The sequence below is a fragment of the Staurois parvus genome, unplaced genomic scaffold (assembly GCF_062004578.1).
Source record: "Staurois parvus isolate SC_StPar_1 unplaced genomic scaffold, SC_StPar_1.0 ptg000081l, whole genome shotgun sequence".
Classification (NCBI taxonomy): Eukaryota; Metazoa; Chordata; class Amphibia; order Anura; family Ranidae; genus Staurois; species Staurois parvus.
Window position 1 is genome coordinate 7590071 of NW_028317877.1, and position 12691 is coordinate 7602761.

Genomic DNA, 12691 nt, shown 5'->3' on the forward strand with positions numbered 1-12691 from the left:
TTTCATTGCTGGGATCCATCTTCGTCAAATGGAAATCTTTTAAGACTACCGGAGAAAAAAGTGTTTTCTTTCAGGGTTCTCCCATTCCAGCTTAATGGTATCAACCAGGGAATTATGGACCGGAAAGACCCTAGCCTTTTTAGCATGCAAACCCTGATACATGAGGTCATGCTTAGACATATGTCCTCCTCCTCAATCTCTAAGGTTTCATAGATAGCCTAAAGGAGGTCATCTACCGCATCAAGGGCCGACTTGTACATGGAACCTCTGGACGAGCCACCTTCTTTGTCATCCTCCTCTGAGCAAGACCCTGCTTGGGAAGAGGCAAGGGACCTGGGATCCTCCTCTGGGTCCTCTACCCTTCGTCTCAAAGCCTCTGATACTGCAGCACCCGCAGACTGGGTCAAAGACCCTAGCGGCATCTGCATTCTATCTAGCAAGCATCTTAATGACAGAAAAGTAGTCTTCATGTCATCCTTAATAGAGGCGAGAACCTTATGGCAGGCTGTAAATGACTATCCACACAATTGCAGCATAAGGGCTTTTCCCAAACTGAACCCAATTTCGCCACACAAACTGCACACTTCCTTTTGGGGGCCTGATTCTGTGTCTTGTCCTGGACTTTAACCTACAATAAGCAGAAACACAATACAGGAGACAATCAGCCCAGGCTCCTTAACCCACACAACTTTGATTCTGCCAGTCCCTACTGACAGTGGCGCTGGACATCCCCAGTGGTCTTCCCCCTCTGAGGCCTGGAAGGCAACAGGAGCGCAGCCCCACTCCTCTCTGAGATGGAGGGATCACGCCAGGCAAGGAGGAGGTACATACCGAGATAAGAGCCTACCAGCACCACACTTGAGACTAGGGAACCTACACAGGTTCTGAAAAGTGCAACCTATCCTTCTGGAAAAAACACAAATACTGAAGAGCGAGGCCTGGAGGTCCGCCTTTTAAGGTCCTGGGCTTATGTGTTTCCTGTCCCGGAGTGAGGAGCTCAACTTCTCAAGGGGCTGTCCTGGAAGACATTTTTAAGAAATCTTAATGAATGTGGTTGGGTTTAGAAATGACCATAAAAATTAGATGTGAGGTGGATGTGGCAGCAAGATCATAAACTGACCTGTATTTGGCTTTAAATGGAGTAGCTGTGGGGGTACAAAACCACCTACAAAGAACTGGCTATATAAATTAGATCATAGCTGAATATGGGAAATTGATCAAATTTGTGCCTGCAGTCCCCCATCTACAAAATATACAGTCCATCTGGCCTCTAACCAAATATCTCGCTGTCACACAAAATGCCTATATAGGTATCACTTGAAGCAATAATTTGCAACCACCTGTGGATAGGCTGTGGCTTCTCCTGAAGGACAGGTCTTTTCTACAGAACCCTACCCACAGTCCACTCCCTGAAACTGTGGAATATCTCCAAATACTAGGGAGGTCTTTTGTCACCTCTGATGTCTTTTCTCATGAATCCCTCCTTCTCCCCTAGCTTTAAAGGAGCCTACAAGATTTAGACATTGGATCGGTCGCAAACTCAAAATAGTTCCGTGTTTTAAAAACTCAGAATAGAAATCAGTGCAGCGCTAAAACACTACATAGTGTAAAACTGAAAAAATATTGAATAATAAAAATACTTATTAGTGATGATATTAATAAATCAATATTAAGTAATAGTGATAAATATGAGTGGATGAAGCGCTATGATGGGAGCAATAAAGTAAATGCAACTGTGAAAGTCTTATAGCAAAAAGTGTTCATAAAGTAGTGAAGGCTTGACACAATCAGGTCAGCATACAGTGCTTCAAACGGGTCCTATTGCACAAGTGGTATCCAATAATTCTGAGTGGCTTTATCCCTGTGGAAGATTGAAAAAAAAATGCGAAAAACTTTCACAGTTGCACTGACATAGCGCCCATCATAGCGCTTCATCCACACATATTTGTTATCACTATTACTTAATATTGATTTATTAATATCATCACTAATAAGTATTTATTATTCAATATTTTTTCAATTTTACACTACGTCATGTTTTAGCGCTGCACTGGTTTCTATTCTGATCTGTAAGGTTTTAGGGTTCAAATGCGGTTGACTCAATTGGATCCCTGAATGCTCGCTGTTTCTTTGTCGTGTTTTAAAAACTGTCTATACGCTTCTAGAAATGGAACTCTTCTGATATTTGCAAATAAAGAACTCTTGTTACCTCTATGATCCAAGCCTCCAGAGATGAAGTGTCTGACTTCCTTGAACAGAAATGCCTCGATGACCCACATTCTCCAGGCTTGATCTCTTTGCTGTACAACTCACTTCTCACTGTCTCTTAACCCCTGCACCACAATTAAATGGCTAAGCAGGTGGCACATAGAAGGTTTTAGATCAATAGTGTTTGGTTCCTACCCAGCTTGCTCATTTCACCCTGTATACCTGTACACTCAATCTTCCAATAAAACATTCTGGAAGAATAGAGGTAGCTGAATGTAAAAATCTAGTTGACAAATAATGTTGCAAAAATATATTTACATTTAAAAGCAAGTATCACTGGTGATGAAGAATCAATAGTACTTCCTTTCCCGTCTTTCCTCTGAGTCTGTTTAAAGTCATGTTTGCATCTTTTAAAGGATCCGGAACCTAGGTAGGTAAAAAAAACAACATTGAATTCACAATGATAGAAGGAAGCACTGTAAAAACTATTGTAATCTCGGAACAATATACTGTTAAGACTGCTATATCTATGCTGATATGGACTGGGTAATGTGTTAGGAATGTAAGGATGCCCCATTGTTTGATGGAAATTAAATTATCAACCTACAGAGGACTGATTTCAAAGACACCTGAAAATCAAAGTGAAAAAAGTATGCAGCAGGCTAGACCATTTTGCTGAAATTTCACTGCAGCCATTCAAAATGGTACTCAGTAGTTTGTATGGCCCCCACGTGCTTGTGCATACTGGAATATGCATATGACTGACAACATCGGGGCATGCTCCTAATGAGACGACGGATGGTGTCCTGGGGTATTTCCTCCCAGATCTGGACCAGGGCATCGCTGAGCTCCTAGACAGTCTGAGGTGCCACCTGGAGTCTTGGATGGACCGAAACATGATATCCCAGAGGTGTACTATTGGATTTAGGACAGACGAGCGTGGGGACCATTCAATGGTGTCAATTCTTTCATCCTCCAGGAACTGCCTGCAGACTCTCGCCTAATGAGGCCAGGCATTGTCGTGCACCAGGAGGAACCCAGAACCCACTGCACCAGCGTAGGGTCTGACAATGGGTCCAAGGATTTCATTTCGATACCTAATGGCAGCCAAGGTGCCATTGTCTAGCCTGTAGAGGTTTGTGCTTTCCTCCATGGATATGCCTCCCCAAACCATCACTGACCCACCACCAAAACGGTCATGCTGAACAATGTTACAGGCAGCATAACATTCTCCACGGCTTCTCCAGACCCTTTCACATCTGTCACATGTGCTCAGGGTGAACCTGCCCTCATCTGTGAAAAGCACAGAGCGCCATTGGCGGACCTGCTAATTCTGGTATTAAATGGCAAATGCCAATCGAGCTCTATGGTGCCGAGCAGTGAGCACAGGGCCCACTAGAGAATGTTGGGCCCTCAGGCCACCCTCATGAAGTCTGTTTCTGATTGTTTTATTAGAGACATTCACACCAGTGGCCTGATGGAGGCCATTTTGTAGGGCTGTGGCAGTGCTCATGTCAGGGATCCCCTCGATCCCTGCCGCGATTGTCCCGGCGCAGGCGCACTGCTCCGCCCTGTACACGGGCACTAGGTCCGGGCCGGCCGCGGCGTTCGAGTTCGCGCATGCGCAGTAGAAGCCGCGGCCGCCCGCTGGGCACCAATGGCAGCGCAGGGCGGGATATTTAAAGGTCCCTGAGCTGTCATTTCGTTGCCTTCTGGTCTTACCTGCTTCCTGTGATTCTGTACCTGTGCCTTGTAAGTTTATTGACCCGGATTGTTCTTGACCTGCTGATTTCTCCTGCCCAGACCCTTGCTTGCCTGACCTCTCTCCCTGGATGCCCCTCATTAGATCTGACCTCCTGTTGCTGACCTGGCGTGTGACCCGACGATTCTCTGCCTGCTCCCTTGTACCTTACCGTCCTCTACGTTACCAACTCGGCCTGTCTGACTTCGCACTTGCTCAGCCATCCCATCGGGGTCACCCGACCTCCTCACATCTGGCTCTCCCTGGTTGGAGCCCCTGGCGAACACCCCTACCACTGACAGGTGTGCTCAGTAGTGGCGACCTGGTCTCGGGGTACTACAAGTCTATCCCCACCATCAGGGGCCCTGATGAACAAGTACCCTGGGGCTTAGACTCTGCGCTCTGGGCACGCCTGACCAGTGGAGTGCTAGTGGTGCCGCTCGGCGGTCCCTCACAGCTCATCCTGTTCCTCCTTGTACAAAGGAGCAGATACCGGTCCTGCTGATGGGTTAAGGACCTTCTACGGCCCTGTCCAGCTCTCCTAGAGCAACTGTCTCCTGGAATCTCCTCCATGCTCTTGAGACTGTACTAGGAGACACAGCAAACCTTCTGGCAATTGCATGTAAAACCATTCCTGTTTTGGAGGTAGTCTCATTGTTGTCCATCTAGTCCACCTGTTAATCAGTTTCAGCTGCTTTGGTGTTAATGAAATTAACAACCCCCTCTGCTACCTAACTGACCAGATCATTATCCCATGAGTTTAACTGACTTGATGCTATACTATGAATAAAAAGTGTTCCTATAATTTTTTTGAGCAGTGTACTAATAACAAAAATGCTGAATACAGTTTTTACTTCAAATACTTTCATTTATATTCTTCAGCTTAGTTGCAAAGCTGTGCAGGGATATTAACAGGGGTTGGGACAAACCACAGCAGTGATGAGAATGGGCAAAGGAGCCCCTGTATGGCGGGGGGGTTATCGATGCAAAGGAGCCCCCTGTGTGGCGGGGTTTGTCGGTGCAAAGGGGCCCCGTGTGGCGGGATTTGTCAATGCAAAGGGGGCCCCCTGTGTGGCGGGGTTTGTCGGTGCAAAGGGGCCCTTTGTTCGACGGGGTCGGTGCAAAGGGGCCACCTTATTATTATACAGGATTTATATAGCGCCAACAGTTTGCTCAGCACTTTACAATATAAAGGGAGACAATACAGCAAGGATACAGTTCAATACAAGAGGGTTAGGAGGGCCCTGCTCCTTGTAGCTTAAAATCCTTTACAGCAGTGGTCAGTGCAAAGGGGCCCATTGCAGCTCTAGTCAGTGAAATGTGGCCCCTTTATAGAAGTAAACCAAGCAAAGTAGCCCCCTTACAGAGGTGTTTAGTGGAAATGTGCCCCTTACATTGGTGGTCAGTGGTAAGAATGTCTTGTTACATTGGTGGTCAGGGTTGTGTTAATTAACATTAATGGTCAGTGGGAAGAATGCCTTGCCTTACAGGTAAAAATCTAAATTTGTGTCAGTAATTATATCCCTAAGATGCCAGATGAGAGGCTCCACTGGTCCCTCACCACTGGCCCTGCCAACTGATGTTGCTGCCAGAACTATGTAGGTATCATTAGATGGGATATGATCCTGATACTGCTCAAAGAACCCCCTAGCATCCTCTGGAAGAACTTTAGTGTCCAACAGGTACCTGGCTGGGAAAGGCTGCAATTGACTCATTTTAGGTTAGGTTCACTTAAAGCAAAACAGTACACTGCCCATAATCAAGGCAAAACAACAAATTTCCATTAATGTGCTCCTCCAAAGCAGCTCGTACTCCCTTCCTCTGTGTCCCCCCTTCTCCCAGATCTGTTCGGCCACTGGGTGTTTCTGCATATGAAGAATTCAGCACTGTCGCTGCATGGGGAGACTGTTTTCAGTCATGTGTAAAGTTAGCGTACAGTGCTTTACACAAGAATACCCCCCCGTTTCCAACAGCTGAACACAGCGGTAGGAGAATGGAAGGAAAATGATCAGATGCTGCTGGGGAGGGCAGCAGGGAAAACCAAAACAGGCATCATGCAGCAGAGAACCCACAAAAAAGGAACAACATAAAATCTATGGAACAGTGGAAAAACCAGGAACAGTACAGAACCCCAGGTACAGAGGAAAAACCAGGAAGAGAGCAGTACCCCAGGTACGGCGGAAGAACCAGGAAGAGAGCAGTACCCCAGGTACGGCGGAAGAACCAGGAAGAGAGCAGTACCCCAGGTACGGCGGAAGAACCAGGAAGAGAGCAGTACCCCAGGTACGGCGGAAGAACCAGGAAGAGAGCAGTACCCCAGGTACGGCGGAAGAACCAGGAAGAGAGCACTACTCCAGCAACAGCAGAAGAACTCCAGCAACAGCAGAAGAACTCCAGCAACAGCAGAAGAACTCCAGCAACAGCAGAAGAACTCCAGCAACAGCAGAAGAACTCCAGCAACAGCAGAAGAACTCCAGCAACAGCAGAAGAACTCCAGCAACAGCAGAAGAACTCCAGCAACAGCAGAAGAACTCCAGCAACAGTGCAGGACCCCATGAATGGCCAAAGAAACAGGAACAGTGCAGAACACCTGGAATGGCGTAAGGAAGCAGGAACTGCTCAGAACCACAGGAACAGTGCACTAGCCCAGGAACAGCAGAATGACCAGGAACAGCGCAGAACCCCAGGAATGGCAGAAGAACCAAGAAAAGCGCAGGACCCCAGGAATGGCAGAAGAACCAGGAAAAGTGCAGAACCCCAGGAATGGAAGAAGAACCTTGTTTCCGACAGCTGAACACAGCAGTAGGAGAATGGAAGGAAGATGACCAGATACTGCTGGGGAGGACAAACCAAACAGGCACCATGCAGCAAAGAACCCATTAAAAAGGAACAACATAAAATCTATGGAACAGTGGAAGAACAGGGACCCGCACAGAACTCCAGGAACGTAAAAAAAAAAACAGGAACAGCGCAGAACCCCAGGAACGATAGAACCAGGAACAGTGCAGAAGCACAGGAATGGCAGAAGAACCAGAAATGGCACAGAACCCCTGGTATGGAGGAGGAACCAGGAACAGTGCAGAACCCCTGGAATGGAGAAGGAACCAGGAACAGTGCAGAACCCCAGGAATGACAGAACCAGGAACAGCGCAGATCCACAGGAATGGCAGAAGAACCAGAAACAGCGCAGATCCACAGGAATGGCAGAAGAACCAGAAACAGCGCAGATCCACAGGAATGGCAGAAGAACCAGAAACAGCGCAGATCCACAGGAATGGCAGAAGAACCAGAAACAGCGCAGATCCACAGGAATGGCAGAAGAACCAGAAACAGCGCAGATCCACAGGAATGGCAGAAGAAACAGCGCAGATCCACAGGAATGGCAGAAGAAACAGCGCAGATCCACAGGAATGGCAGAAGAACCAGAAACGGCGCAGAACCCCAGGAATGGAGGAGGAACCAGGAACGGTGCAGAACCCCAGGAATGGAGGAGGAACCAGGAACGGTGCAGAACCCCTCGTATGGAGGAGGAACCATGAACAGCACAGAACCCCAGGAACAACAGAAGAACTAGAAACAGCGCAGAAGAACAAGGAACAGTGCAAAAGAACCCCAGGAACAGTCAAAGAACCAGGAACAGCAGAAGAGCCCCAGGGATGAAGAAATAACCAGGAACAGTGCAGAAGAATCCCAGGGATGATGAAAAAACCAGGAACATCGCGAAACAACCCCAGGAACCGTCAAAGAATCAGGAACAGAAGAACCCCAGGGATGGAGAAATAACCAGGAACAGCGCAAAAGAACCCCAGGAACGGTCAAAGAATCAGGAACAGCAGAATAACCCCAGGGATGGAGAAAGAACCAGGAGCAGCAGAAGAACCAGGAACAGTGCAGAACCCCAGAAACGGCAGAAGAACCAGGAACAGCGCAGAAGAACCTTGTTTCCAACAGCTGAACACAGCAGTAGGAGAATGGAAGGAAGAAGATCAGATACTGCTGGGGAGGGCAGCAGGGCAAACCAAACAAACGAAAAAGAAAAAACATAAAATCTACGGAACAGTGGAAATCACCCGGAACGGCGGAAGAACCAGGAACGGCATAGAACCCCAGAATGGTGGAAGAACCAGGAATGGCAGAAGAACCAGGAACGGCGCAGAACCTCAGAAACGGCAGAAGAACCAGGAAGAACACAGAACCCCCAGAACCCCTGGAACGACAGAAACACCAGGACAGCGCATAACCCCCCAGAACGATGGAAGAATCAGGAACAGCGCAGAACCCCTGGAACAGCAGAACAAGGAACAGTGCTGAACACCTAGAACAGCAGAAGAATCCCAGGACTGGTCGAAGCACCAGGAATAATTTTAGAACCCGAGGAATGGTAGGAGAACCAGGAACAGCACAGAACCCCCCGAACAACGGAAGCAGGATAGCGCAGAACCCCTGGAACAGCAGAAGAACCAGGAACAGCACAGAACCCCCGGAACAGCAGAAAAACCAGGAACAGTACAGAACACCCGGAACGGTGGAAGAGCCCCAAGAACGTCAAGAGAATCAGGAACAGCGCCGAACCCCCAAGAAGAATGTAGGAACTGGGAGCAGCACAGAACCCCAGGAACGGTGGAAGAACCCCAAGAACATCAGGAGAATCAGGAACAGCGCCGAACCCCCGGGAAGAGTGTAGGAACTGGGAGCAGCGCAGAACCCCCGGGAAGAGTGTAGGAACTGGGAGCAGCGCAGAACCCCCAGGAAGAGTGTAGGAACTGGGAGCAGCGCCGAACCCCCAGGAAGAGTGTAGGAACTGGGAGCAGCGCCGAACCCCCAGGAAGAGTGTAGGAACTGGGAGCAGCGCCGAACCCCCAGGAAGAGTGTAGGAACTGGGAGCAGCGCCGAACCCCCAGGAAGAGTGTAGGAACTGGGAGCAGCGCCGAACCCCCAGGAAGAGTGTAGGAACTGGGAGCAGCGCCGAACCCCCAGGAAGAGTGTAGGAACTGGGAGCAGCGCCGAACCCCCAGGAAGAGTGTAGGAACTGGGAGCAGCGCCGAACCCCCAGGAAGAGTGTAGGAACTGGGAGCAGCGCAGAACCCCCAGGAAGAGTGTAGGAACTGGGAGCAGCGCCGAACCCCCAGGAAGAGTGTAGGAACTGGGAGCAGCGCAGAACCCCCAGGAAGAGTGTAGGAACTGGGAGCAGCGCAGAACCCCCCGGAAGAGTGTAGGAACTGGGAGCAGCGCAGAACCCCCAGGAAGAGTGTAGGAACTGGGAGCAGCGCAGAACCCCCCGGAAGAGTGTAGGAACTGGGAGCAGCGCAGAACCCCCCGGAAGAGTGTAGGAACTGGGAGCAGCGCAGAACCCCCAGGAAGAGTGTAGGAACTGGGAGCAGCGCAGAACCCCCAGGAAGAGTGTAGGAACTGGGAGCAGCGCAGAACCCCCAGGAAGAGTGTAGGAACTGGGAGCAGCGCAGAACCCCCCGGAAGAGTGTAGGAACTGGGAGCAGCGCAGAACCCCCCGGAAGAGTGTAGGAACTGGGAGCAGCGCAGAACCCCCAGGAAGAGTGTAGGAACTGGGAGCAGCGCAGAACCCCAGAAACAGTGGAAGACCCCGGGAATAGCAGATGATTCTGGGAACAACGGAGGACCCCAGAAACTGCACAGAACCCGGGATATAGCAGAAGACCCCTGGAACAGCAGAAGACCTATGAAGAGGGAGGAGCACAGCAACCGGAGGTCTCACCTTCCTTGTGGCTCATGTCGGTGGAGCACTGGTCGGCCAGCCTCTCTCGGAGGAGCCGGCTACTCGGCTCACCAGGGGCAGTAGACTGAAGAAGCTGACCGCACTCTCCCTCCCGGTACACAGAGCTCCGTACACACGACTCTTCCACACACACCGCGCTCTTGTCGTTAGATGCCGTGCAGAGTTTACATCCGGGTAGACCCTCAGTGCATCATGGGAAGTGTAGTTTCATTTGGCATACGACGTATCGTTCGTCCATATCATACCATTACTCGGCTATACACAGCAATTCCGTCCTAGTAGTAATCTGTGGGGCGGAACATGTGTTCTATTCGTACATACTCGGAGGATGACTCTTTTAGGCCGTAGTGTAGTGTGTGGATGGATATATCGCCCCCAGTGGTTCAGTTCGGTACTAGAAGGACTCGTAGTGGACTACAGTGGCTGCTTCCTCAGTACTTTGCTGGCCTACATACTGTACTGTGCCTGCTGCTGGTAGTAGCCAGTTGTGTTGGGGGATTGTTCACACTTGGATGGTAAAAGGTAGAGGTTGGTGTTTTGTACTTACAAACAGAAATATATGGAGCTGACCGCAGTAAAGCTACATGAATTGATTTACTACAGTGTGGCGGAGCATATGGCTTTCCATTTGTCACCATTACACTTTACCTGAGGTGGAGGCAATCTGCATATAATACTTCAAAAAAATATAGGTTGCGCTTAAATACATACAAAATTGTAACAAAAAATGTGACAAAACAATAAAAAACAATATTTTAAATCAAAATGAAATCCAGCAAAAAAGAAAAAGTCGAAACGTTCAAATAATCAATAATGTCCAAAATAATTAATCACCAAGTGAATCCACCACCAAAAATGGTTAAATAAAACTCACCAGAGTAATATGCTGATTGTTGAAAAAACCAGCATATAGTACTTGTTACTCTGGGAGCAGTGATTAATATGGTGACAACAACACTGAAGAAATGAGGGATGAACTCCAACAGATGATGTTCTGCAAAGCTGAAAATCCACTCCAAAAGGTGATTTAGTATCCAAACTGAGAGATGATCACACCCTCACTCAAAAGAAAAAAGTGAACAATCATGGTGCAGCATGTTTTAAAAAACATCAAACTTTAATGAAGAAATGCACTTACAAGCAAGGTGTCCAGACTGACACCAGTATAGACAGCCTGTGTAATGAATACAAGCGACTCAGACCCAGCTAAACATGCACATACAACATGCAAGCAGACCAGGAGCGTGCTGAACGTCACATCCAAAGGCACCGCCCTAAGCTTTTCGTCATCGACGTCCTCACGGAGATGAGGACGTCGATGACGAAAAGCTTAGGGCGGTGCCTTTGGATGTGACGTTCAGCACGCTCCTGGTCTGCTTGCACGTTGTATGTGCATGTTTAGCTGGGTCTGAGTCGCTTGTATTCATTACACAGGCTGTCTATACTGGTGTCAGTCTGGACACCTTGCTTGTAAGTGCATTTCTTCATTAACCTCCCTGGCGGTATTCCCGAGTGTAGCTCGGGGTAAAGTTTCAGTACCAAAAGCGGTAACTCTGAGCTACACTCGGGCTTATCATGCAGCGCTGCTCCGGCAGCTGTTCTTCACTTACCTTGTCCTGCGCTCCCACGATGTCCCTCCTGCAGTGCCCCCTGTAATGTACTCCGGCGGATGCCGGCATCTGTCTTCTGGGTTCCGTCCCCTGCGACGTCAGGATGTAAGGGGGACTGGACTGGCGGGAAATTTGAAAATGACAAAAAGTGACATTCACTAAATACACTAAAATCACATAGTAAAACATTACTGTATCAAACCATTTCACATACATTTTGTCCCAAGTGCTTTGTCCTGTGTCCTGCCTACATTTTTACTGTTCTTATTTCCTGGAAACTGAGAAACGTCCATGACGTCCAAAAGGCGTCCCTTTAGGTCAAAAGCGGTTTTAGACCAGCTAGAGAACAGCGATAGTAAATTAGAACCACTTGCAGAATTGAGTGATAATGATTCGTGGGGAAATTCGCCATCAGACACTGAAAACAATTTTGCGACTTTGCTCAGTGATGTGCGAACTTGGCGCTATATTTCAAATTTCAGTGTTTTTGGTTTGATTATATTATTGAATTAAGTTTATTATTATTATATTATTTTTTATGATTATTTATTAAATTATAATGTATAATTTTGTGTTTCAAATTTTAACATACCCGGGATGTTTACTAGACTCTTGTTCGGACAGGTTTCAGTGAGTTATTCCTAAAAATTACAGGCCTACAATAAAAAAAATACATATTTCCATGCAAAAAAATGTACCGCTTTGAGCACAGAAATACGGACATAATCAGACCGCTAGGGAGGTTAAAGTTTGATGTTTTTAAAACATACTGCACCATGATTGTTCACTTTTTTCTTTCGAGTGAGGGTCTGATCATCTCTCAGTTTGGATACTAAATCACCTTTGGAGTGGATTTTCAGCTTTGCAGAACATCATCTGTTGGAGTTCATCCCTCATTTCTTCAGTGGTTTTCTCAACAATCAGCATATAACCTTGGTGAGTTTTATTTAACCATTTTTGGTGGTGGATTAACTTGGTGATTAATTATTTTGGACATTATTGATTATTTGAACTTTTGGACTTTTTCTTTTTTGCTGGATTTCATTTTGATTTAAAATATTGTTTTTTATTGTTTTGTCACATTTTTTGTTACACTTTTGTATGTATTTAAGCGCAACCTATATTTTTTTGAAGTTTTGTATATCCTATAAGTTTATAGGCTAAGTTCTGCAGCTTACTGTTGTCTTATACAATTTCCGTGGCGCTGGTTCTATACTTATACTGTATATAATCTGCATATAATACCTCAGTCACACATCATAACCCCAGATTGTCCCTCAACCCCCTTCCTGGCTTTCATTTATTTATGACATGTATTATATAGTACTGACAGTTTACACAGCGCTTTACATTCACATCAGTCCCTGCTGTCGAGGAGCT

The 12691-nt window shown here is 47.4% G+C and overlaps 1 protein-coding gene across 1 annotated transcript in view; it reads right to left on the reverse strand.

Annotated features, from left to right (window-relative positions):
* TSNAX (translin associated factor X) overlaps positions 1 to 9998 on the reverse strand; it is a 29987-nt gene extending 19989 nt beyond the window's left edge. Inside the window, exons 1-2 of the mRNA XM_089669770.1 lie at positions 9681 to 9998; positions 2527 to 2634 (exon numbers count right to left, since the gene is read on the reverse strand). Coding sequence (XP_089525896.1) covers positions 2527 to 2634; positions 9681 to 9696 — 124 coding nt within the window. The 5' untranslated portion in view covers positions 9697 to 9998. The remainder of the gene's footprint in view (positions 1 to 2526; positions 2635 to 9680) is intronic.
* Between the last annotated feature and the right edge of the window lie 2693 nt (positions 9999 to 12691).